Below are 23,273 nucleotides of genomic sequence, written 5' to 3' on the forward strand. Positions count from 1 at the left end.
TCAGATCAGCAAAAAGGGGGTGGGGAAAATCTAATAACAAATAAAGAAATTACAAACATTTATAAAAAAGAACAAAGCTGCACATTAATAAGGGCTAACATTAGCATTAGGTACAGAAATCGAATTAAATGAGTCATAACACTGTCTTTAATGTATAAATTAAATATATTATTATTTTTAGAGCTATTTGTCTCTTTGTTAGACTTAAAGCGGAAGTCCACCCTAAAACAACATTATGCCTCAACACTATATTTCATCACATATATGTAGTTGATTGTGCTGCCATCAAATGTACTAACTCCATATAAAAAATGAAAGCTTTTAACTACTACAGTAACGGTGATTTGACGTGTCGTCAAATCACCGGAAGAAAAATGCACGACTACATAATTCTGAACGTTCTAAATGGGGGCGGGTCTTGAGGCGAGATGATTGACAGTAGATGATAACGTTTTTGATTGACAGCTGCACGGGAGCTAACGTTAGCTTGCTTTGCTCGTGTTCATAACAACAACAACATGATAATAACTTCCTACGTAGTATGTTTACAGTAGTTACACAAAACAAGCAACAACAAAGCCAATAGCCAAATGATGTTTTAGATATTTTTAGAATTTTACATTACCTGAGTCCGCGGAAAAACTGGGCTGAAAACAGTACTCAAAATCTTCCTGACGAAAGTGCTGGCTGCATATTCAAATTTTCGCGTAGTGGTGGGTCAGCTGAGGGTCGCGTTGATGTCAACAATAAAAACTCCCGGTGGCCTGAATTTGTTGTCCTTACATCCACATACTGCACAGGTTCTTGTCATCTTTTATCGAGGGCTTTGGTGATTTCCCCTTCAGAGACTGTTAAAGCGGAGTTACTCTTTGGATGGGTTCGTCTGCCGGCTAACTTCAAGTTGACTTGAGTTGATTTTAGAGCAAGTTGTGCGGTAAAAGAAGTTAGGCTTGTTCAACTTTATGTGGCGTTGCAAGAATCGACAGCCGGATGACGTCAAAGTACCGCGAGAGCGATTCGCGAAATAATACGGAGGAGGTTGCTTTTAAATCGCTCTCGCGGAACCTTGACGTCATCCGGCTGTCGGTTCATGCGGCGCACATGTAGTCAAACAACCTGAAGACTGAATCGAACAGCGGTTAGTGGGTGGGGCTAATGACTCAGTTTCGCGCAGTGCATTCTGGTTAATTGAGTCCATTAAAGACCGTTACGAAAATTCAGCTTCAAAACACTATCAATCTAATAATCGAAATCGTGCAAATTTCTTTTTTTTCTCTCATGGAAAATGCAAAATGGACATAAATTACCCATGATAACAGGCTAAAATGTCTAGATTGGACTTCCCCTTTAAGTAATTGAGGTGTCTCTTTAAATAAGCAGAGACTGGTTTATGACTGTAATCTATACATACACTTAAGACATAAACAAATGTTTTTATTAGAAAAAGAATACTTTGGAGATAATTTTGTTTATATGTGCCCTGTCAATAACAGAAAGATTTTACGTTCGCTTGTTTGCGTCTTACTCGTGTGTGCACTATTGAGGGCACTTAAACGCGCGCGCACACAGAGAACGAAGGCGAATCCCAAACAGCGCAGCATAAAAACGTTACGTTGTTTTTCATTGCTTTGTTCGGCACATGTTAATGGACTATACAGTATAGCCCTTTTCACACAGATATTCCGTAAGATACACGGGACAGGCATCCTGGAATTTTACGGGACCGCTTGATATTTTATTCATTCACACTGCCAAGTTTACACGGCATCTGATGGTCCCGGAAAGACACGTGACATGTTGAAAGTCCCGCCCTCTCTTCTACGCAGCGTCTGAAGTTTGCATATTATTTATTATTTCTCTCTCCAGAAACAACTCGCGTGCATTTTTGTTTATGATAAGACTACAAAGGAGCGCGTGAATGCACAGTTCTATTCTGGTGAATGATCTCAGCTTCAGAGTGGATATTTGACAAGCTCCCTGATTTCTGCTTTGATACAGTTTTCAGACATTTCTCATCGTGATTGTTTATATGCATTTAAAACCCGCATTTTGAGGAGCTGAACAATATATCTCGTTGGGATGACATGCGGGTATTTTCGTTTATTATAGCTCAAATGAGCACGTGACGCGATATTCTTTTATGCTGCTGAATGATCTCCGTTTCAACGCAGTAAGTAACGAGCTAACTTACCTGATATCTGCTTCAGTCCAGTTTGCTGACATTTCTCGTAGTGAATGTTGTAAATCCCTGATTTTAAAGAGTTGAACCAACTTCATGTTGCCATGACACGCGCGTCCTCACTACGGCACGTGCGTCATTGTTTATGCGTCTCATATATCATTTCCTGATAACTGCTTCAATCTAGTTTGCAACATTTCTCGTGGTGAATGTTTATATACATGTTAGTTTGCAACATTTCTCGTTGTGAATGTTTATATACATGTTATCTCTCGTTGTAAGGAGCTGAACCATAACTTGTGTTGTGATGATGACGCGCGCCCTCACTTCGACACGCCCTTTATGGCATTCTTGTTCACACAGAGGGTTACCCGCGTATCTTACTAGGTCCTCTTTCCGGCAACGATCCCAGAAGATTAACGGAACGAGTTTTTGTTCACACAGACGCTTGTCTGGCAATTTTACGGGTATTTTTTGGGACCAGAGGTCTGTGTGAATGAGGTTTATGAGACACATTTGCGCGACTCTCTCTAAAGTTTACACATCAAGAGTTCTGATCTTTGAAGGGCGTACTCTGTACTGTGATGATCACGTCTGGACCGGACACAACCGCATGTGCCTCTGTGCGTACTTTAGCGCCTTTTTGCGGTTAAATACATCCACGCCGCATACATGTACATGTTGCTTCAGACAAGCACGTGCAGGGCGCGGTTTCTGTTTGCGTCATCACAACATTTCGGCCGTATTGTTTCGGTGATAAAAGTCTTTCGGCCGAAAGTGGCCGAATATTCGGTGCATCCCTAAACTACATGTAGATTAGGGTAAGGTTTACCTATTAATTACATAGCATATAAACTTGTTTAGTAGTAGTTGGTGCTTATTCATAGACTGTGCAAGTGGTTAAGATTTATTGCTTAGGTTGTTGAAGTTTTTGTGTTAATGTGTCTGCAGGTGACTGGAGAAGCCAATGAGACTCAGATCTGTGAGGCGTTGAGGAGGTACAGCGAGAGGGAAGGTTTTGTCCGAGAGGCTCTGTTCCACCTCTTCAGTCTCACTCACGCTATAGAAAAATCACGGCCCGATATTCTCAAGGTACACACACAATAAGAGATCAAAACCCGGTGCGACTCTCCAAATCGATCTCCATCTCATCTCCATTCTTTTTGCTCCTCGTCCGCAGTTGGTTGCGTTGGGGATGAAGAATCATCCGGCTACATTGAATGTTCAGCTGGCGGCAAGTGCCTGTGTTTTTAACCTCACCAAACAGGAACTGGCCTTTGGAATTCCTGTACGACTCCTGGGAAATGTCACCCAGCTGTTACTGGAAGCCATGAAGACTTTTCCCAACCACCAACAGGTAATGAGACAGAAATCAGCTACATATATACTGGGGGGGGGGGGTCACTCACTCTTCCCAATGTTGCAATCAGTGTTTTCTACATGAATCAAAGATAACCTTGTAACGTGAGGAGGAAACTGAGGGCTTTGCAATCTGAAAATTAGGAAATGCTTTAGACGAAATGAGTATTTCACCCAGAATAGCAGTTCTGTTTTTTTTGTACTGTACAGTTGCAGAAGAACTGCCTGCTGTCTCTGTGTAGTGATCGAATTCTCCAGGAGGTTCCTTTTAACAGGTAAAACGATTAAGATCAATACCACTTCTTAGTAAATACTTGCAAACAAAAATATGGATATTATCCAAATCTAATTGGCTGAATGCATGATTTGTGGCAGAAAAACCCTCAGTGCTGTCAATTTGATTACAAATACACTGTAAAAAGTGAAGCTGCTCTACTTAAAAACTTACTTTTATAGGTTTTATAAACTTACATTTTATCAAGGTGAAAAAACTTCAACTTTTTAGGCATTAGGCTACCTATTGAATTTTTTTATTTGATCCAACTTAAAGGAAAACCATTTTTCAATATTTTACTATGTTCTTACCTCAACTTACCTCAACTAGTTCAAGACGAATTAATACAAAATACATACAGCACATTGTGAGTGTGCAATTAGCCTAGCCCCATTCATTCCTTATGCTGCGTTTTTACCAGCCACGGTAGAGGCGTGAAGCGCGAGTGATTTCAATGTTAAGTCAATTTGAAGACATGTTGACGCGCGTCTGGAGGTCTCGCGGCGCGGATGAGGCGTTTGGCGCGGCGCGATAGATGCAATTCCGCCTTATTCGCGCAAATTGAGCATATGGCGCGAATGGTGCTTTTTGTGCATTTTGCGTTTGACGCAAATTTGCGGCTAACGCCCGAGTTGAAAAATTTGAACTTTGGTGTTTTTTTGCGCCGCGTTAACCAATCAGGAGCCTGCTTGCTGCGGGGCAGCCACGCCCGGAGTCACTCATTCAACCTGAAGGCTTGATATTGTCTGGAAGCAGTCACCCGGAGCTATACGAAACAAGTTCTTATTTCTATAGAGACAGGAATAAAAAGCTAGCCTGGTCAAACCAGACTCTCGTACATTCATTTCATTTGTACAGAGAGTCTGGCCACGCTCCATTGCAAAGCGTTGGAAAGAGGGTCCATTGTTGAAGTTTAAAACTATTGGATCTGCCCAGAGTCACTCAGGATCTGCCAAAGCCAATCGCTAACGTGTGGTCGTGACGTATATCATGCACCGGAAACAACAAGTCAGAATAATCAGACAAACAAAACTTAGCAAACCTGGTTCGTGCTCCGGCTTTAACTTCTGTATATTCGGCAGTTTTGCAACAACGGACCGAATAGCTTTTCTCACATCTTTCTCCGCTGCCATTACTGAACTACAACTCAAACTGACGCACGACCTCAACGTCATCGTTCTTAGCCACCCCCATCTGTTCGCTGATTGGTCCTGCAGATTTTTGCAGGAGAAAACTAAACTCTATAGAGCAATCCCAAACGTACTGCTGAAGCGAAATGAAAATTAAGCGGAAGCACGTAGGAGGGCGGAGCCAGGCTAATAAAAAGCACCTCGCTTGGAAGAGTGTCAGTGAGGACATTGGGCAACCTGGTAAGTCGTAAATACACATTTCACTTTTGAGTCACGTGATGTTTATCGACCCGCGCCGTTTATTTTTCCCATATAGTATGGTGAATAAATACAAACTGGTATCTCTCTCGATAAATGCACAATCAACATCAGCCATCCTGCAAACAGACAACCGCATAGCACTTGCCCCTCCCACAAGAAGCGGATGTTGCCTCTCACGCGCGTCAAATGTTTGCTTTTTCCGGGCGTCTACTTCGCTTTACACGCGCGAATGCATTCAAACTGTTCAAGCGGCAAACTAGGCACGGCAGACTCGATTTTGACGCCTGAAACATGGTTGGTGTAAACGCAGCATTAGGACCCACACAGGATGAATGTAGAAGCCACCAAACACTTCCGTGTTTTCCCTATTTAAAGACTGTTACATGAGTAGTTACACAAGTAAGTATGGTGGCACAAAATAATTTTTTAAGCGGATAAAAAATGAGAACTATATTGTATGGCGGAAGAGCACTTAGTTTGCAGCACTTCAAACTTGGGTGCAGTAATATTGACAGAAGTTTGAGCAAGAAGTGGAGTAATCAGGAGTTATGATGTTACTACATGCCGAGGTTGAAGTGCTGCAAACGAAGTGCTCTTCCTCTTTATTATATTATATATAATAAAACTATAATGATCCTAATAAGGTTTAGGTTCAAGTCGGATACCTAATATTTAGATTACATATATATAATATTAGAGCCTGACCAATGTTTTTTTTTTTTTTTTGGTGGGGCGATACAGATATTAGGAAATAAGTCAGAAAACAAAAGATTCTTTGTGTATTATATAGTACAGTAAACATATACTACAGTATAGTGATCGACCGATATATCGGCCGGCCGATACATCGGGCTGATTTTAGCAGGTTTTAGGTGTATCGGCATCGGCCGATTCGCGGCTTGCGCTCGCCGATAGTTTTTCCCCGGCATTAATTACAGACAGGCGCCCACAGGCAGCTCTGTGTTGCTGGAGGCTGCCTGCAGCCCGTGCATTGCCCCTCCCCCCACTAGCAGAGCAGAGCGCTCCAAGCTTGCGCTGGTAAGTTTTAAACTTCAAAGCATCTTTTAACTGTTTGACTGAAATATTGCCATATACTTTGAAAGTGTAAACACGTTGCTCTATATGTGCGTGCAACCATAGCTAAGAAAGTTTGGTGGTCCTAATGGAAAACGCGAATGCCTATAAAACTGCTTGCCATTGTATTTAGGGAGCTTCAAATAGCTTTAAGGCTAACCGTATGCATACGGCAGCTGTTACGAACACTGGTCATAGGATTATATAATGCTGACGTTGTTCCGTGATTTCGTGGTATTTATAGGAGTTTTATTCAGCGACCACCAGTCTGACGTTTGGACGCGACGCGTGCTCATAATGCCGCAAGCGAACGCAGGTCATGTGATCAGCCGAACAGCTGATCATAGATGGACAGGGTGGGTTTTTAATTCTCATCTCCATAAATATATGTAGTAGTAAAAGGCTAAAAATCAATATCCATTGCTGATAGTTTCTCGTCATTGTGGAGAGCGCAGTTCATGGTTGCATACGTTTATGGTTGTTAACGCGGAGTTTCGCAGAATTTTCGTCAGCGAAAATAAGAAATTCGACCCAAAGCACTTAGTTCCAAACAGTTCACACATTATTTTATGTGACCGGAGAAGTGTTTTTTTGTAAGTTTTGTCAACATTTCCGTTCACTGGGAGCGCAAAGATACATGCTCTCTCTCATCCATGTCTCACTGCACCTCTCCCACGTGCACGCGCTCTACTATCTGACCAAAGTCCGTACACAAATCCTTATGTATTTGTTCAGTTTTATGCGTTTTAAGCGAGCTGAGGCAAACTAACTATCCCTCGCATTTATTATAGGGCACTAGGGTGTGTGAGGTACAGAAGTGGGGCAATTGGCATGTTATTCAGAATTCTTAAGTTGTTTTTTGATCAGTATTGCTGTTTACATTTTCCTTGTCTTCTTATTAAAGACATTTGCTCTACAAGAGATTAAGTTAAGTGGACTAAAACTTAGACCTAAGCATTAAATAGGTTGTAAATAGTTGGTTACTTTCATGGATAGAGTAAAGTGTTCCCCTTGTTATGCTGCTTGGTTGCTGCTATTTTGTGCAATGGTGTAATTATTATTTTATGTATTTTAAGCAGCACTGAATTTTCTTGTCCTACCTCACCTTTTCTTACTATTTGTTAAATATAGTTCAGTAAATGTTCCTTTTTTAAATTAAGAGTTGTAACATTTGGTTTTATCATTGTGTCATTTTTATGATATAAACTGAATGAGAAAAAGCAGTATCGGCTCCAAATATCGGCTAAAGAAAATCGGCAGCCTGTATCGGTCATCGGCTAAGGCTGATGGAAAAAATCGGTATCGGCATCGGCACAAAAAAATCCATATCGGTCGAACCCTACTACTGTACTGTATTCTACAGTATATACAGTCCCAGTCAAAAGTTTGGGCGCACAATTGGTAACTTGTGGATACATTAACAGAATATACTGTGTATAAAAATGTATAACTTATAATGACGTGACAAAGATATGTAATATATGTTAAACTTTTTTTAACAATTTAACAATAAACTTTATTATCTAAAATGAGTCTGACATAAGTGCACTAAACGGTAAACTTCACTTATCATAAATAACTTTAAAACACATAAAGAACAAAATATATATAACTTGATTTATTGGCAGTTTTAAGGGACAAGAATAACGTTATATTAGACTAAAATGGAAACTTATGAAGTCATTGTTTATTAGCTTTACAGTAAGTTATGCACTTCACAAATTAGTTAGCAAATTACCGTTAAGAGGACAATGCTTGACTGACAACATGTGTAATGTACTGCACAACATTTTTATATCAGTCCTGACTTCTAACCCACAGTGTTCCGCAAGGACTTTAGACTATCATAAAACTACAGCTGCAACTCTCCACCCCTTTTAATTTTTGTTTCATTTTGTGAGGGTGTGAAAGTTATGCAAGGTTATTTGATTAATTGCTCTGAAATATCTGGAAAAAAACTTACATTTGCATTAGGGCTGTCACTTTTGAGAAAAATCTAATTCGAACGGATTTCGAATATCATGCAATGTATCCGAATATATTCGAATATCTAGGCGCCGCCCCCCACGCGCATCAAAAACCCACCGTAATGGAGATTCAATCACAAAATTATTAACAGTGACAGTCATACTGTACACAGGGTTGTCTGGATTACTTTTTACTTAATGTTTGAAACAGCAAGTTATCAACTTATGAATAACAAACTTATATATAAAAAAAAATGATTCAGAACAGTTACAAACAATAACGTGACAACTTAAATAGCAGCAGGAGTATATAGACAGACGCAAACGGAATTTCGCGGATTTAATGCCCATCATTGACAAGCACACATATCCCGCGCTTGAGCGTGTTTGTGACCAGAACTGTCATTGACAACAAGCACACTTATACAAAGCCTATCCCGCGCGTTTGTGAGCCGTCATTCACAAGTACATTAACCCTGCGCGTGCTGTTTGCTTGCCCGTTTTCAATGATAGAGAGCACAAACCCTTTGATACTTGAGATGAAATTAAACTTATAGATGAGTTAATCAGATCTCACTTGACTCTGTCGTCTATGTGACGCGCGACAGTCAGCACATGATCATTTAAAACCCGTTTACAAGACAAATGCTGTTGTTTAATATAAAGTTTACATTGCGTTGTAAAAATGATGAAATTATCTTCATACATGCTAATTTCATAATGCGAACGTATTAACACAAGCTTTTTATTCTGCTATAATATTTAACACTATAAACAATATGTCATTTTATATACAAACTATAATTCTATCTTGACATGCACATGAGGTTCAATTTAGTCCCATTTGATTCCCTCTCTTGCGCACAGCTGCAGTCGTCGGTCTCACTCTCAGCCTCCTTCCTATTACGAGGTGTTACTGTAAAAAATGCGCTACACATGGCATTTAAAAAACCGGATGGTTTATTTATAGTTCGAATACGGATATTTCACGTCATGTTCGAATTTATATTCGAATATCGAATAAAAAGTGACAGCCCTAATTTGCATGTACAAAAGTACACGCAGCTGTACTCTCACATAGGCTACTGTAATATTACAGCACGTCATTTCTCCCGCTTGCGTTTTAACAACTTGCAAGTTGAGAGAGATTAAAAACTCAAGTGTAAACGGGAATGTGTCCCGTCCACTTATAATCCGATTGACCAAAACCCATCTTAATACCAGTTGTTCATACGGCTGCACATATGCGGCATATAGGTCGATACAGATATATCTGCAACACGCTTAACGATAAATGATAATGGCAAAACTATAAATCGGTAAACCGATAAATCTATATAATATATAAATATATATGGATTACTTAATCTTGATCCTTGGTGATTCATATAATGCGGGTGCCATGTCTTCAAAAGTAAAAAAAATAGATAAAGGCAACACAAAAGTAATCCCCACGCTCCTGACAATTAATTGATGTTTTATAAACCAAGTCGATCAGTGTGCAAAAATTGTAAAACCTAAACTTAACATTATAAGCATTATTCTGCGACCTCTGAGGATCTTGACTCGTCTTCACCTTTTTCATTTTTGGGGGTGAACTGTCGCTTTAATGGTCCCTTTATTCCTTAAATATTAATTTCATGTACCGTTTATATACAGTGTATTGCGTTTTCTACACTTGTGTCTAGTCTAGCTAAAAAAAATTAACTAAATGCTTGGCAATTACATTTTTACATACACTTTACACATTTTAAAACATTCATTATTATACATTTATATTTGTCTGGTATATGACCTTAAGCATTTAAGCAGTCTGTGTAAACTAGTTTAAGTCTGTCTGGGTTAACTTTGATATTGTTTGTTGATTTCAGGTTTGAAGCTGCTAAATTGGTAATGCAGTGGCTATGTAACCATGAGGATCAGAACATGCAGAGGATGGCTGTTGCTATCATATCAATCCTTGCTGCCAAGGTAAGCAGACATAAGCTGTGGGTGCAAATGTGTTTCCCATAAAGATTAAGCATCACTTGAGAAGAACATTCAGAACATTGCATCAGAGTGAAAAATCAGGAAATCCAGTGATTGACAGATTGTGACAGAATGTCAAGTGAGGAAGTCAAATGAGTTCATCTTTACGGCTGTCAGCAGTTAAGTGCTTATGGTTTGAGCAGGGGCGAGGGCAGAAATATTAAACTAAGTGTACCCTGGTGAAACAGGGTGGACCTCAATGTCTACTCTTAATTACATAATTTTACAAAATAGCAGGGGTGTCAAACTCATTTAGGCTGAGGGCCGGATGGTAAATAACGCCATGAAGTGCGGGCCGGATAATTTTTTTAAACCTTAGTGTGCTGATAATTGTGTTAAAATTAACTAAACAAACCAATTAATTAGTTTGTTTAGCAAGAAAACCAGAGAAACACACAGCTCTGTGAAAACTACATTTCATAAGGTCACACTCATACTGTATATTATACACAAATTTACATCTGAACAAAACCCACTGGCCTTATAGGTTGAAAAGCTTTAATTTAACTTCTTTTGCCTTAATGCCAAAATTATTTATAAACCATTCACTTTTCTTTGGAATAGATTTGTAATGAGAACAGTCATTTAGAAAATGCTAGATGGGGCAGTGGCCCAAACCAAAAATGGCACTATGGGGGGTGGTACTACTATTATGGTTTTAATAAAGTATTATAAATATTATGTGTTATATTACTAGCATCAACTTAGACAAGTGATTATAATGGGAAATATAATAAGAATTAAAGTGTGACAATCTGCTAAATATTCAATATGATTTACCTGCTGGCTTGATGGAGCTTTGAATCCATGTTTGCAATGTTGAACTGCTGCTAAAAGCCTCTCTTTCCGTTCTCTGTCGTTATTTTGTGAAGGCATTGGTGTTTTTTGTATTTTTTGTCTGCAAAGTGTGCCAACAACAGCAAATTTAGTGTTTATATTAACTTAGATCTGATCGGGAACATTAAATCGATTAGACAAGCATTGTAACGTTAATAAGAATGTGGATATTTTGGTTTTGTAAGCTTGCTAAGTTGTTAGCACTTTTAGAACACTGACAGCAAATCATTACCGGAAGAAATACATAAACATACTTACAAATTACTAATTCTGTGGTTTAACAACTTATATAAAGTAATGAATCTACCTGTTAATGCAACGAACTTCGGAAACGGTCGTCTTCGCTCTCCAGGCAGAGAGTGGACACAGAGATGCTGCGGAGCGGGCGGGAAAACACGAAGTGGATTACCAGAATCGTTGGATCTTTAGCGGAGCAGTAACAATAAAACGGCAAGATTTTTGGGCACCGTGTTTAGTCTATGTTCCGCGTTTTGCTGCTTTCCGCAAGTCTCTCATATTAAAAACGAACTAGACACCCGCCAAAAGGGTTTTTAAAATATGTATTTAATATTTAATAATACTGTATAAATCATCACGCGGGCCGGATTGGACACCTTTGCGGGCCGTATCCGGCCCGCGGGCCGCATGTTTGACACCCCTAATATAGTGGTTAAACGGATTACATTGCTTTTTTTTTGAGTTAGGAATTACACAATTTTACAATATAGTGGTTAAACTGATTACATTGACATTACATGACAGAGGCTCTGTAAATTTGCATTTAACAAGCTTAAATTATGTTCTTTAATTTATTTTAGTTTTTTTGTAAATATATATTTAGCTGTAGGATAGTTTGTTAATCTTTTTTCATAAGGGGAAATATAGCACCCTGCGTTCTCAGTGCACCTCCTTATGGCTTATAACTGTTATAATATAACAAGGGCTCGCAAAATCACTAACCCGAGCCCCGAGGTCCCGGGGCTATTGCGAATTCTTGTCGGTCTACCAAAATGTATCTCCGCCCTGCCCATCGGGTATATTGTGGAAAAAATATTTGAATGTTTTTGCATTCTCTCAGATTTAGTTAGGTAATTATATGTATATGTATGTAATTCGGCGTCGTCTGTCAGTCATTACTATCCTCACGTAACAAGTGAAACTGTCAGGAAGTGAAAGTATAATTAAACCCATTATTTTTCTCGTGTTCACATCTGATATGCGCACATTGCGCAGCGCTTTTCTGCACGCGCTTCTCCCGGCTGTGCTCTTCACGAGTACCTGCTTAAGTAATTTCATTTTTACCTCAGCCCTATCTAAGCCCTATCAAGCTAGCCACAACGTCATTCATGTTTTCCGCCATTTACCTCAACCACTCTCACCGCAGAGATTCGGGCCATTAGACTGTTAAAGCGTAACTAAACCCCTGGTCGGAGCGTGATTCCACCCACTGGCAATATTTGAAAAATGCAAGAAAAGTGGGCAGATCCCAATGGAGATAGAGGGGAGAAACTAGTGTGTGATGAGATCGTAACAAGGGTGTGGTGAGCTTGAATCTGCTTACGTCACGAGTAATTTTTTGGACCCAACATCCAATAGGAAAATTCAACTGCAGTAGCCACCAGTTAACCTGAAGAGGGCAGCACTCAGACGTTTTTACACCATATATTGTAGTATTGAAACACTTTATATACAAATGTAAAAAAACTTACTAAAATCAATGAACAGCACTACTAAAGAATCATTCTTACAGATCATTAACTAAAAAAAGTTGGTTTAGGGTTTAGTTACTCTTTAACGGTCTATGATTAGGACTTATTCTTCTTCTTCTTTGGTGTTTTACGGCAGCTCGCATTCAGTTTGCATGCTTAGGACTTCATGAAGGCTTACAATGTTTTGTTTTTTACTCTCCCACTTGAAATCAAAGCTTGATTGGTCGATTTGCACGTCACTCTCCACACCAAAACACATAGCTTGGCCTTCCCTGGGATTCGTGAAGTCCTAACCAATGAATGAGCCAGCTAACCGGGCCTTAATAGAGACAGACGATTTGGATTGGATAAGATGTTTTCATGACATGAACCTGACGTTAGAACATAGATGAGAGAAAATATATTACATGAATTGTATTAAATTAAATAAAATAGAGATTTAAAAATGTAAAAACATATTTTTATTGAATACTTTATTATTTATTAGTATTAGTATTATTATATAAAAATTATTATACATTTTTTTAGGCCTTCTCTGAAGGCGTAGAAGGCCCTGAAGGTTCCCCACTGATAATTTTACAATATAGTGGTTAAACGGATTACATTACTTTTTTTTTTTTTTAGTTAGGAATTACATAATTTTACAATATGGTTAAACAGATTACATTACTTTTTTTTTAGTTATGAATTCGCTAAAATAAATAGCTATTTATTTCTGAATGATGGGTATTTGAGAAATTGTTATCATTTATGCGTGAAACATTTTCTCGCTGGATGCGCGTGAGAGGGAGTGAAAGAAAGAGCAGATACTGTTCATTTCTAAATCTGCAGCCTGCGGAGGTCGCATATGCAGCGTCATCAAGCCTGGTTTATTAAAGTTAACTGACCATTACATTCGCGAGTGATACGCATATAATAACTATTTACTATAAACTAAGAATAATATTCAACTTTATAATTGTTAATATTCTGAAGTAAGACAGTCTTGATGACGTATGCACCCTGGAAATGCGACCTCCGGAGGCTGCAGCCTTCGCATTAAGACAAGGCCACTCAAGTAGTGCGCGCGTGCGGGGCACTCGTTCTCTCTCCTGCAATCATCAACATCATCAATATAATTACATTACAAAAGACTTTGGGGGGACAAAAAATTGTCCTAAACAATCAATGTAAGAAATAACTTGCAAAAAATAAAACTTATAATAACAATAAAATAATTTGTAACCTCTCGCGGGCCAGATAAAATGAGGGGGTAGGCCGGATATGGCCCGCGGGCCTTGAGTTTGACACCCCTGTACTACGGTATATAGACATGCTAAACAGTGATATGTATGTGATTTGAAATGCCCTACGTAACAAGCTGCAACTTATCATAATATGTCATAATTTAATATAATATACACACACATAAAAACACAGAGCACAGACACTTTTTTTAAAAACTTTAAATGAATCTGTGTTGATTCATGTCACTGACACTTAAAACAAGAACATAGGTACTACGATAAACCAGAACACACCGCTCTCCTCTATTGTTTCGGCTGTATAAGTGACAGCCTGTGTGTCAGTTATGACTTTTAAAACAAAGGGCTGAAAGAGTTACCTGTCATTCTTGGTGGAAGAAAGTAGTGCCGCACAAAAGAGGCTTTTAAAGACACAACGTTGTGGTTTTTAATTTTTTTTAGACACTTGTGCCATCAAACTCTCGTATAAATGCAATATCGCTCTCGTAGTTGTGTGATATGGCTCTATACTAGCATGGCTGTGACTGCCTCTGGCCTAATTCACAGATATATATATATATATATATATATATATATATATATATATATATATATATATATATATATATATATATATATATATATATATGGCTGTGTATGTGTGTATTATATAAAAATTTACCCATTATAAGGACTGGAATTGCTAAAACTGGAATTATACAGTGCATCTCCTTTAACATTACATCTTCTGTGTTTCTTTAATAGTTGTCCACTGAACAAACTGCACAACTGGGAGCAGAGCTCTACATTGTAAAGGTAATGTTTTCATATTTAATAATTTCTGCTTGTAATACCTACATGGTAAGAATAGTATAAACTTACAGTATTACTCTTTCTCATACAAACCCATTATTATCACAGCAACTTTTGCACATTGTGCGGCAGAAGACATCTCAGGGTACCGTGGATGCCACGCTAAAGTTCACACTCAGTGCCCTCTGGAACCTCACAGATGAGTCTCCTACCACCTGCAGGCACTTCATAGAGAATCAGGGGCTCGAGCTCTTCATCAGAGTGTTGGAGGTACACCTCTATCATAATATCATTACTTTATTTGGCAAGCCTCATGACTGTCATAAAAAAATAAAAAAAATCTTGTATTTGAATATTATTTGATGGAATGTAGGTGGAAAGTTAACTGTTAAATGTCTCTATCTTTCCAGTCCTTTCCATCAGAGTCCTCCATTCAACAGAAGGTTCTGGGTTTACTGGTAAGAAACTTAACCTATGTGTACTTCCACGTGCATGGTGTATATCATATTGTAACAAGGCTGTGAAAGATACGCACAATATTTGTATAGCAGCGCTGGCTGTGGTTAAATTGAATCGAAGTGAGTGATTCTGAAGCTTTCAATGTGTGGGCAGCACTGATAATACGCCTCACTGTGCCAGAGAAAGCAAATCATAACGCTGAGGGATTATGCTAATACGTTTCTTACTTTAGAAAGTATAATGAGACTTCAGAATGTTTTACTTCGCTTTCACTTGACTTTTCTGTATTTGCTCTTGTGCTTTTGTCTGTCTAATTGTTTTATGTTTGTTTTGTTTGCGTATGCAGAATAACATCGCTGAAGTGGGCGAGCTGCACGGGGAATTGATGGTGCAAAGCTTTTTGGATCACATCCGCTCTCTGCTACACAGTCAAGAGGTGGAGGTCAGTTATTTCGCTGCAGGCATATTGGCTCACCTCACCTCACGGGGCGAGAAGGTGTGGACCCTGGACCTGTCCCTTAGGACTACGTTACTGGAGCAACTGGTGCGTGATTGTGCAATTAATTAAAGTAAAAATCGGTTTAAGCTGTATTGTAATACACAAATAGATCATGTACTTACTATAAGCTTAGGTACCGTGGCCTAAAAGTGCAAAACAAGTGCAAAACAAAACCACAAATTAAAAACACAAATTCAACTCTAAAAACAAAATGCCAAGTCAAAAAAACACAACAACAAATCAGGTGACAAAATAACAAATCAGAAAACAAAGACAAATTCAAAAAACCAGAAAAGCTAGGTACATTGCGTCAATGGAATTGTTACTGCTGATTGGACGACACCTATGTAAACCTAACCCTTTATACTCATCCTTAGCGGGTAAATATAAATACAGTACAATAGCTAAACTATTGCTTGCAAGCCTATAATAATACCTACAACCAGAGGTTGTGTTAGACTTTATCATATCTCACTTTACATGTTCAACACCACGTGAAGCAAGCAGAGGAATAAATTATGCATATTTGCCACCAACTGGACATGTGTGGGCATTACATTCACAAGTTACAATAAATCACCATTACTGTAATGTCCAAATGACTTATGGCTTTCAGATTTTTTTCAAGCCTATCTGTCACTGTAAAAAAGAAAATAAAAAGATAGTTAACATGAACTCTGCCTGCAACGTCTATTGACATGAGGTAAATTGTTTTGCAAAACAGTAATGCATTCAGGATAAGAAGAATATTTATCTAATGTAGTGTAATGTGAAGTAATCGTAGATTCATTTATGCTTTTTTAATACTTACAGTTTTCTTTCATGGCATATGGTTCCCTAAAGTAGCCTTGGCCAACCCTTTTAGAAAATTCTAGTTCCACCACTGCGCTACTGATGTTGTATTTTAGCATGTTAAAGGTGCTCTAAGCGAATTCACGTGTTTTAGACCATAAAACATTTTTGTTACATACAGCAAACATCTCCTCACTATCTGCTTGCTGCCTGACCGCTGATCAAACTGTCAAAAAACGCGGTCTCTGTAGACAGCACAGGCTCCACAAACTGCAATACAAACACAGTGGCCAAACCTACCATCACGAAACAAAACAAAGTGTTCCAGCCAATAAACGTCAAGAAGGATTTGGCGCGTTCATGAAAGCACGTAAGGGATGGGGAGGAGTTAGCTACGCTCCGTTTGTTTGAAAACAGTTCAAACATCAACAAAATGTGACATTACACAGATTTGCTTAGAGCACCTAAGTGTATAATAAGTGTGTGCATATTGTTAATAAATTACTAATAATTACTAATTATTGATAGCCTTTTAGTTAATTCACTAAAATTATCCTATATTCAGCTAGCCTGTAGTTAATCAAATAATCTATAGTTATTTGATTCTTTTGTTTTCTGGTGGATTAAAATTCATTAATGTAGAGCAGAGAAATAAGATTTTTTTCCAGGGGTGCATGCCCTAGAAAAATACTTATATGGACCTTGGTATTTATAAAATCCTGCGTACAGCCCTGGCTGTACTGTACTTTTGGGGTATCTTGATTGACAGAGTCCAATCAGCAGCAACCATTTTATTTGCGCAAAATACCTACCTTTTCCAATTTATATGATTTGTTATTTTGTTTTCTGGCTTGTCATTTTTTCACTGGATTTTTCACTAGATTTTATTTTACATTTTAAATGTGCACGAGTCATGAAAAACACACAATTGGGTCGCTGGTTTGTTACTCATTGTCTATCTTTCACAGCACTCTGCGATTCTGAAGTGGCCGACACCTGACTGTGAGATGGTAGCATACAGGTAAGCATAAACAACACATTATTAAAAACATGCTTTCACCAACAGTGAAAATTCACACGGGACGAAAGCGTTAACGCTTCAAGGAAGGCTTGTATAAAGCGTGGCCAACAGCCAATCACAGTGGCCGCAACACATGATCCAGTCTTCCATAAACAGAATTGGCTGGCTCTGCCTAGGTTATTTGCATAAGGAAATCTCATTGGCAGAAGAAATGTTTATCTTCTGCCGCGAGCAACAGCAGTGACGCGGCACCGACAGATCCACAATTCAGTTTGGCAACACATGATGTCATCCATTAAAAGAAAATGGGAAGCGTTAATGCTTACGCCCCGTGTGAACGTACCGTAACTTAATGGAAGCAATTGAATTCAACTTTATGTACAAAAAGTTACATATCTGATTATATTTTTGAATCTGTAATTATATTATATTTCCTTATTTTGTGTTTTCTAGATTTCACTGGACATAACTCCATTTGTTTATGTATGTTTCAGGTCCTTTAACCCTTTTTTCCCCTTGCTGGAGTGCTTTCATACCCCAGGAGTTCAGTTATGGGCTGCATGGGCAATGCAGCATGTCTGCAGCAAAAATGGTGAGATCATGGGTTTTAAACAAAATAGTTGGTTAATGGTAATTTAATGAATTTATAGACATTTGTGTCTTTATTTTAATTTTGCCATACTATGTTATAAAGCCGGGCGCTACTGCAGCATGTTACTGGAGGAGGGAGGACTGCAGCATCTAGAAGCTGTGAGGTCACATCCTGAAACCCACAGCGATGTGCATCGATTGATCGAGAGCATCCTGGACAGTTTACATCGCCATAGAACACGCACTGGATATACAGAGCCACCCAAAGCACACACACACAGAGGTGTGTATCTTACATATTCGAGCAAACAGAATTGGGGTGCATCAGTTCTATTTGTCCTTAGTTTATTTTGACGTTCTTAATTAATTTAAAATGTTTTTTCTCTATACGGAGTGAAAGCAATTGAATAGTTTAATATATTAATAAAATTCATTAACTGAATGCTCTTGGCACATATTATACTTTTATTTTAAATCTGCTTAATCCCGGGCCTAACGTCATACAGAAATACAGATTTGTTGGCAGAATCCATTAAAGGGATAGTTCGGCCAAAAATGATATTAAACCCATGATTTACTCATCCCCAAGCTGTCCGAGTTGCATATGTTCATTGTTTTTTCAGACAAATAAATTTTCGGATATTTTATAAAATGTTTTAGATCTTTCAGTTGATTAAATGTAATGTTACGGGGTCCACCCATAGTCCACGACCTTCAAGTCCAAAAAAAGTGCGTCCATCCTTCACAAATTAAATCCAAACGGCTCCAGGATGATAAACAAAGGTCTTCTGAGGGTAATCCGCGCGGTTGTGTTGTAGAAATATCCATATTTAAAACTTTATTAACGAAAATAAATACCTTCCGGTAGCGCCGCCATCTTAGTCGCGTCCACATTCAGGATGAGAGCTTACGCAGCCTACGGAGGCTACTCTGCTGCTGCTCTGTGCCCCCGCCCTCCGAATTTGTCATACGTCACTAAGAAAAGTGCGTACACTACGCTAATACTCTCTCCTGAATATAGAGGAGTCTAAGATGGCGGCGCTACCGGAAGGCATTTATTTTCGTTAATAAAGTTTTAAATATGGATATTTCTACAACAACACCGCGTGGATTACCCTCAGAAGACCTTTGTTTATCATCCTGGAGCCGTTTGGATTTAATTTGTGAAGGATGGACGCACTTTTTTTGGACTTGAAGGTCGTGGACTATGGGTGGACCCCGTAACATTACATTTAATCAACTGAAAGATCTAAAACATTTTCTAAAATATCCGAAAATGTGTTTGTCTGAAAAACGATGGAGATATGCAACTCGGACAGCTTGGGGGTGAGTAAATCATGGGTTTAATATCATTTTTGGCCGAACTATCCCTTTAAGAGTTTGGTAAAAAAATGCTAATTTATAAGACAAAAAAGGAAAAAACCTTAGAGGGTTTTGAATCTGAGCTCTTCATTTATACAAGATTTTAACATGAAGGCTCTACAAACATTTTTGACATATTTTAAACTCACTTCAGTTTCTGAACACATAAAGTAGACAGAAACAGAAAGAAAATGATTTATACTTCTATTTATATGTATTTTAAATTATAATTACCTTCGGCAGAGCTTAGAAATCTAATTAACATTCAAATTGTGTTCATCCCTAAACCAGAATAGATCGACTAGTAATGCTGAAAATGTGAGATTTTTTGTTGTTGTTTGAAAATGTTAATTTAAAGGATTAGTCCATTTTCTTAAAAAAAATCCAGATAATTTATTCACCACCATGTTATTCAAAATGTTGATGTCTTTCTTTGTTCAGTCGAGAAGAAATTATGTTTTTTTTAGAAAAACATCCCAGGATTTTTCTCATTTAATGGACTTTAATGGACCCCAATACTCAGGAAAGAAAATACTTAAAATTGCAGTTTCAACAGACTTTCAAAGGACTCTAAACGATCCCAAACGAGGCATAAGGGTCTTATCTAGCAAACGATTGTCATTTTTGGCAAAACAAATAAAAAATATGCACTTTTAAACCACAACTTCTCGTCTTTCTCCGGTCCTGTGACGAGCCAGCGCGACCACACGTAATTGCGTAATGACGTGGAAAGGTCACGTGTTACATATATGAAACGCACATTTGCGGACCATTTTAAACAATAAACTGACACAAAGACATTAATTAGTATCATTCCACATACAACAACATCGGAACTGTCCTCTTTCTACACACTTGTAAACACTGTGGCGTAGTTTCGATACATCATCTGTGACCTCTTGACGTGATGACGTATTACGTGAGATTGTGCTGGCGCGTCACAGGACCAGAGAAAGACGAGAAGTTGTGGTTTAAAAGTGCATATTTTTTATTTGTCTTGCCAAAAATGACAATCGTTTCACTAGATAAGACCCTTATGCCTCGTTTGGGATTGTTTAGAGTCCTTTGAAACTCCGTTGAAACTGCATTAAAGCTGTTAAGTATTGGGGTCCATTAAAGTCCATGTAAATGAGAAAAATCCTGGAATGTTTTCCTCAAAAAACATAATTTCTTCTCGACTGAACAAAGAAAGACATCAACATTTTGGATGACATGGTGGTGGGTAAATTATCTGGATTTATTTTATATTTTTTTTAAGAAAAAGCACAAATCCTTTAAAATTTCTAATAAAATGTCCATAAAGTTAATCATTTTTATATTTCTCTCTTGTTTTCCAGAAAAGAACGTTCCATGACCACACCTGTTCTCTGGATAGGCTGCAGTAAATTAAACTGGAAGCTTTTTACATGCGTGTATGTTCAGTCGAACCCATTCGTATTCGTAAACAATGCTGCCCTTCCTCTGACAAGGGCCATGTAGACGAGTTATTTTGCAAATGTTTGCACATGGCAGAAACGTTATTTATTTTACAAAAGAATAAGAAATTATTTAGATGAGCATCACATACAGTATGTTTATTCTGTCATGACATGAAATTTATATGCGTGTGTGCGCGCATGTCTGCATGTGTACTAAGAGCATGTGCATCAGGACGCTTTCCGTATCCATTTTGATTGCTTTTATGTTATGTTTAGAAATGATCAATGGATTGGAAAACACGAGAGCTTTAGGAATTAAGTTGTATATTTTTATGAACCCTATTTTGACAGTGTTAAGAAGCTCCATGTTGTGTTGCACGCAAAAGATTTACAATCCAGATTCAAATGGTACAAAAACAACCTGAACTCAAAAGAACCGATGGATTTTTACAAAGATTCCTCAAAATCAAAGCTTTACTTTAATGCACAGCTCTGTTAAAGCCAAGCAGTAAGTTGTCAATAAATGGATCATTTAACCAGCTGAAGAAATCGAGCAACAGACATACAGTATACAGTATAAAAAATGAATCTTGTACAATACAGAACTTTGAGCTTTACTGGATTCAGGAATTCAGGAACTTGATGGGTTAAACTATACAAATTATCCTCCTGTATGTCAGTGAACTGATGAAATGTTGTTTTATATAGCTATATATATAAATGTTTTATTTCTGTGGATGTGTGTGGTGCTTTTTCCTGCATGGATTTGGTTTCCTATTCGTGATCCATTTATGATGATAATGATGACATACTCATCTATGTGCTTTGTTGCATATTTCATCAAAAAGAGGCTATAGATCAAATTTTGTTGTGTGACTGGCCATTTTTGGCAGTTATTGAGATGCTCAATGATACTGTCCCGTTTTTGGATAGTTTGGACATCCGTCGGTGTTTAACCAGCCCAAACGGCCTCCAGGTTCAGCTTATCTTTTTCACTCAGAGTTTGTATCGGCAGCAAAACCAGATTAAAGCTACAGTGTCATACTGCTGCTTGGGTTCCCATATGCAAAACCATGTTTTGGGAATAAAGAATGTAAAACCCTACAGTATTAGTGTGGTGTCTACTTTTAAAAACAGTTTTGTATATAATAATGGTGACGGTTTCCTGGACAGAGCTTAAATCTAGTCCCGGACTAAATTGTATGTTTGAGCTATCTTAGCTTAAAACATATCAATGCCATTGTTTTGTCTCAAGATGCACACCAGTATTGTTTTTGTAAGGTTTGTTTGTAAAAAACTACTTAAATGTCTAAATATAACTAAGACCTAGTGCTGGATTAATCTAAACCCTGTCTGGGAAACCACCACAGTGTGTTAAAATTGTCATTTGATTCTGTATTACACTGTATTAATCCAAAAATGCACATCAAAATAAATAAAAACATTTTTTTTTTACAAAATTAATAAAAAAATGCACATCAAAATAAAATCAGAGTATTTTAATGTATTTATATATTTATTTCAATTTTACAAAATGCGCATCAAAATAAAATCCAAGTATTTTAATTACATTTTATTTTTAATTGTACAAATTTAATCCAAAAATTAAAAAAAAAAATTTAAATTTAATTTTACAAAATTAAACCAAGTATTTTATTTTAATTTTTTCTTTTAATTTTACAAAAAATGCACATCAAAATAAAATGTCAAGTATTTTATTTATTTTAATTTATTTGTATTTCTTTTTTTTTCAATTTTACAGAATGTGCATCAAAAAAAATGCACTTCAAAATAAAATCTAAGTATTTTAATTTATTTTCTTTTTTTCAATTTTACAAAATTGATCCAAAAAAATGCACTTCAAAATAAAATCTAAGTATTTTATTTATTTTTTAAATTGTACAAAATTAATCGAAAAAATGCACATCAAATTAAAAATTCCAAGTATTTTATTTTAATTTTAATTTTTATTTTACAAAATTAAAACAAAAAATGCACATAGAAATCCAAGTATTATAATTTATTTGTATAATTGTTTTTCAATTTTACAAAATGCACATCAAAATAAATCCAAATATTTTCATTTCTTTCTTTTTTTTTACTAAAATAATCAAAAAAATGCACATCAAAATAAATGCAAGTATTTTTATTTATTTTTTAAATTTTACAAAATTAATGCAAAAAATGCACATCAAAATAAAATCCAAGTATTTTAATTTATTTGTAATTATTTTTTACATTTTACAAAATTAATAAAAAATGCACATCAAAATACAA

At 37.2% G+C, this 23,273-nt stretch overlaps 1 protein-coding gene across 1 annotated transcript in view; it reads left to right on the plus strand.

Annotated features, from left to right (window-relative positions):
• Nucleotides 1-21,568, plus strand: part of zyg11 (zyg-11 family member, cell cycle regulator) — a 28,125-nt gene extending 6,557 nt beyond the window's left edge. The window contains exons 5-16 of the mRNA XM_065257376.2: nucleotides 3,131-3,271; nucleotides 3,360-3,536; nucleotides 3,749-3,813; nucleotides 10,116-10,215; nucleotides 14,807-14,857; nucleotides 14,963-15,124; nucleotides 15,265-15,312; nucleotides 15,660-15,857; nucleotides 17,573-17,625; nucleotides 18,120-18,217; nucleotides 18,320-18,499; nucleotides 20,916-21,568. Coding sequence (XP_065113448.1) covers nucleotides 3,131-3,271; nucleotides 3,360-3,536; nucleotides 3,749-3,813; nucleotides 10,116-10,215; nucleotides 14,807-14,857; nucleotides 14,963-15,124; nucleotides 15,265-15,312; nucleotides 15,660-15,857; nucleotides 17,573-17,625; nucleotides 18,120-18,217; nucleotides 18,320-18,499; nucleotides 20,916-20,932 — 1,290 coding nt within the window. The 3' untranslated portion in view covers nucleotides 20,933-21,568. The remainder of the gene's footprint in view (nucleotides 1-3,130; nucleotides 3,272-3,359; nucleotides 3,537-3,748; nucleotides 3,814-10,115; nucleotides 10,216-14,806; nucleotides 14,858-14,962; nucleotides 15,125-15,264; nucleotides 15,313-15,659; nucleotides 15,858-17,572; nucleotides 17,626-18,119; nucleotides 18,218-18,319; nucleotides 18,500-20,915) is intronic.
• Nucleotides 21,569-23,273: the final 1,705 nt, after the last annotated feature.

Source organism: Paramisgurnus dabryanus, chromosome 12 (assembly GCF_030506205.2).
Source record: "Paramisgurnus dabryanus chromosome 12, PD_genome_1.1, whole genome shotgun sequence".
NCBI classification, from domain to species: Eukaryota; Metazoa; Chordata; class Actinopteri; order Cypriniformes; family Cobitidae; genus Paramisgurnus; species Paramisgurnus dabryanus.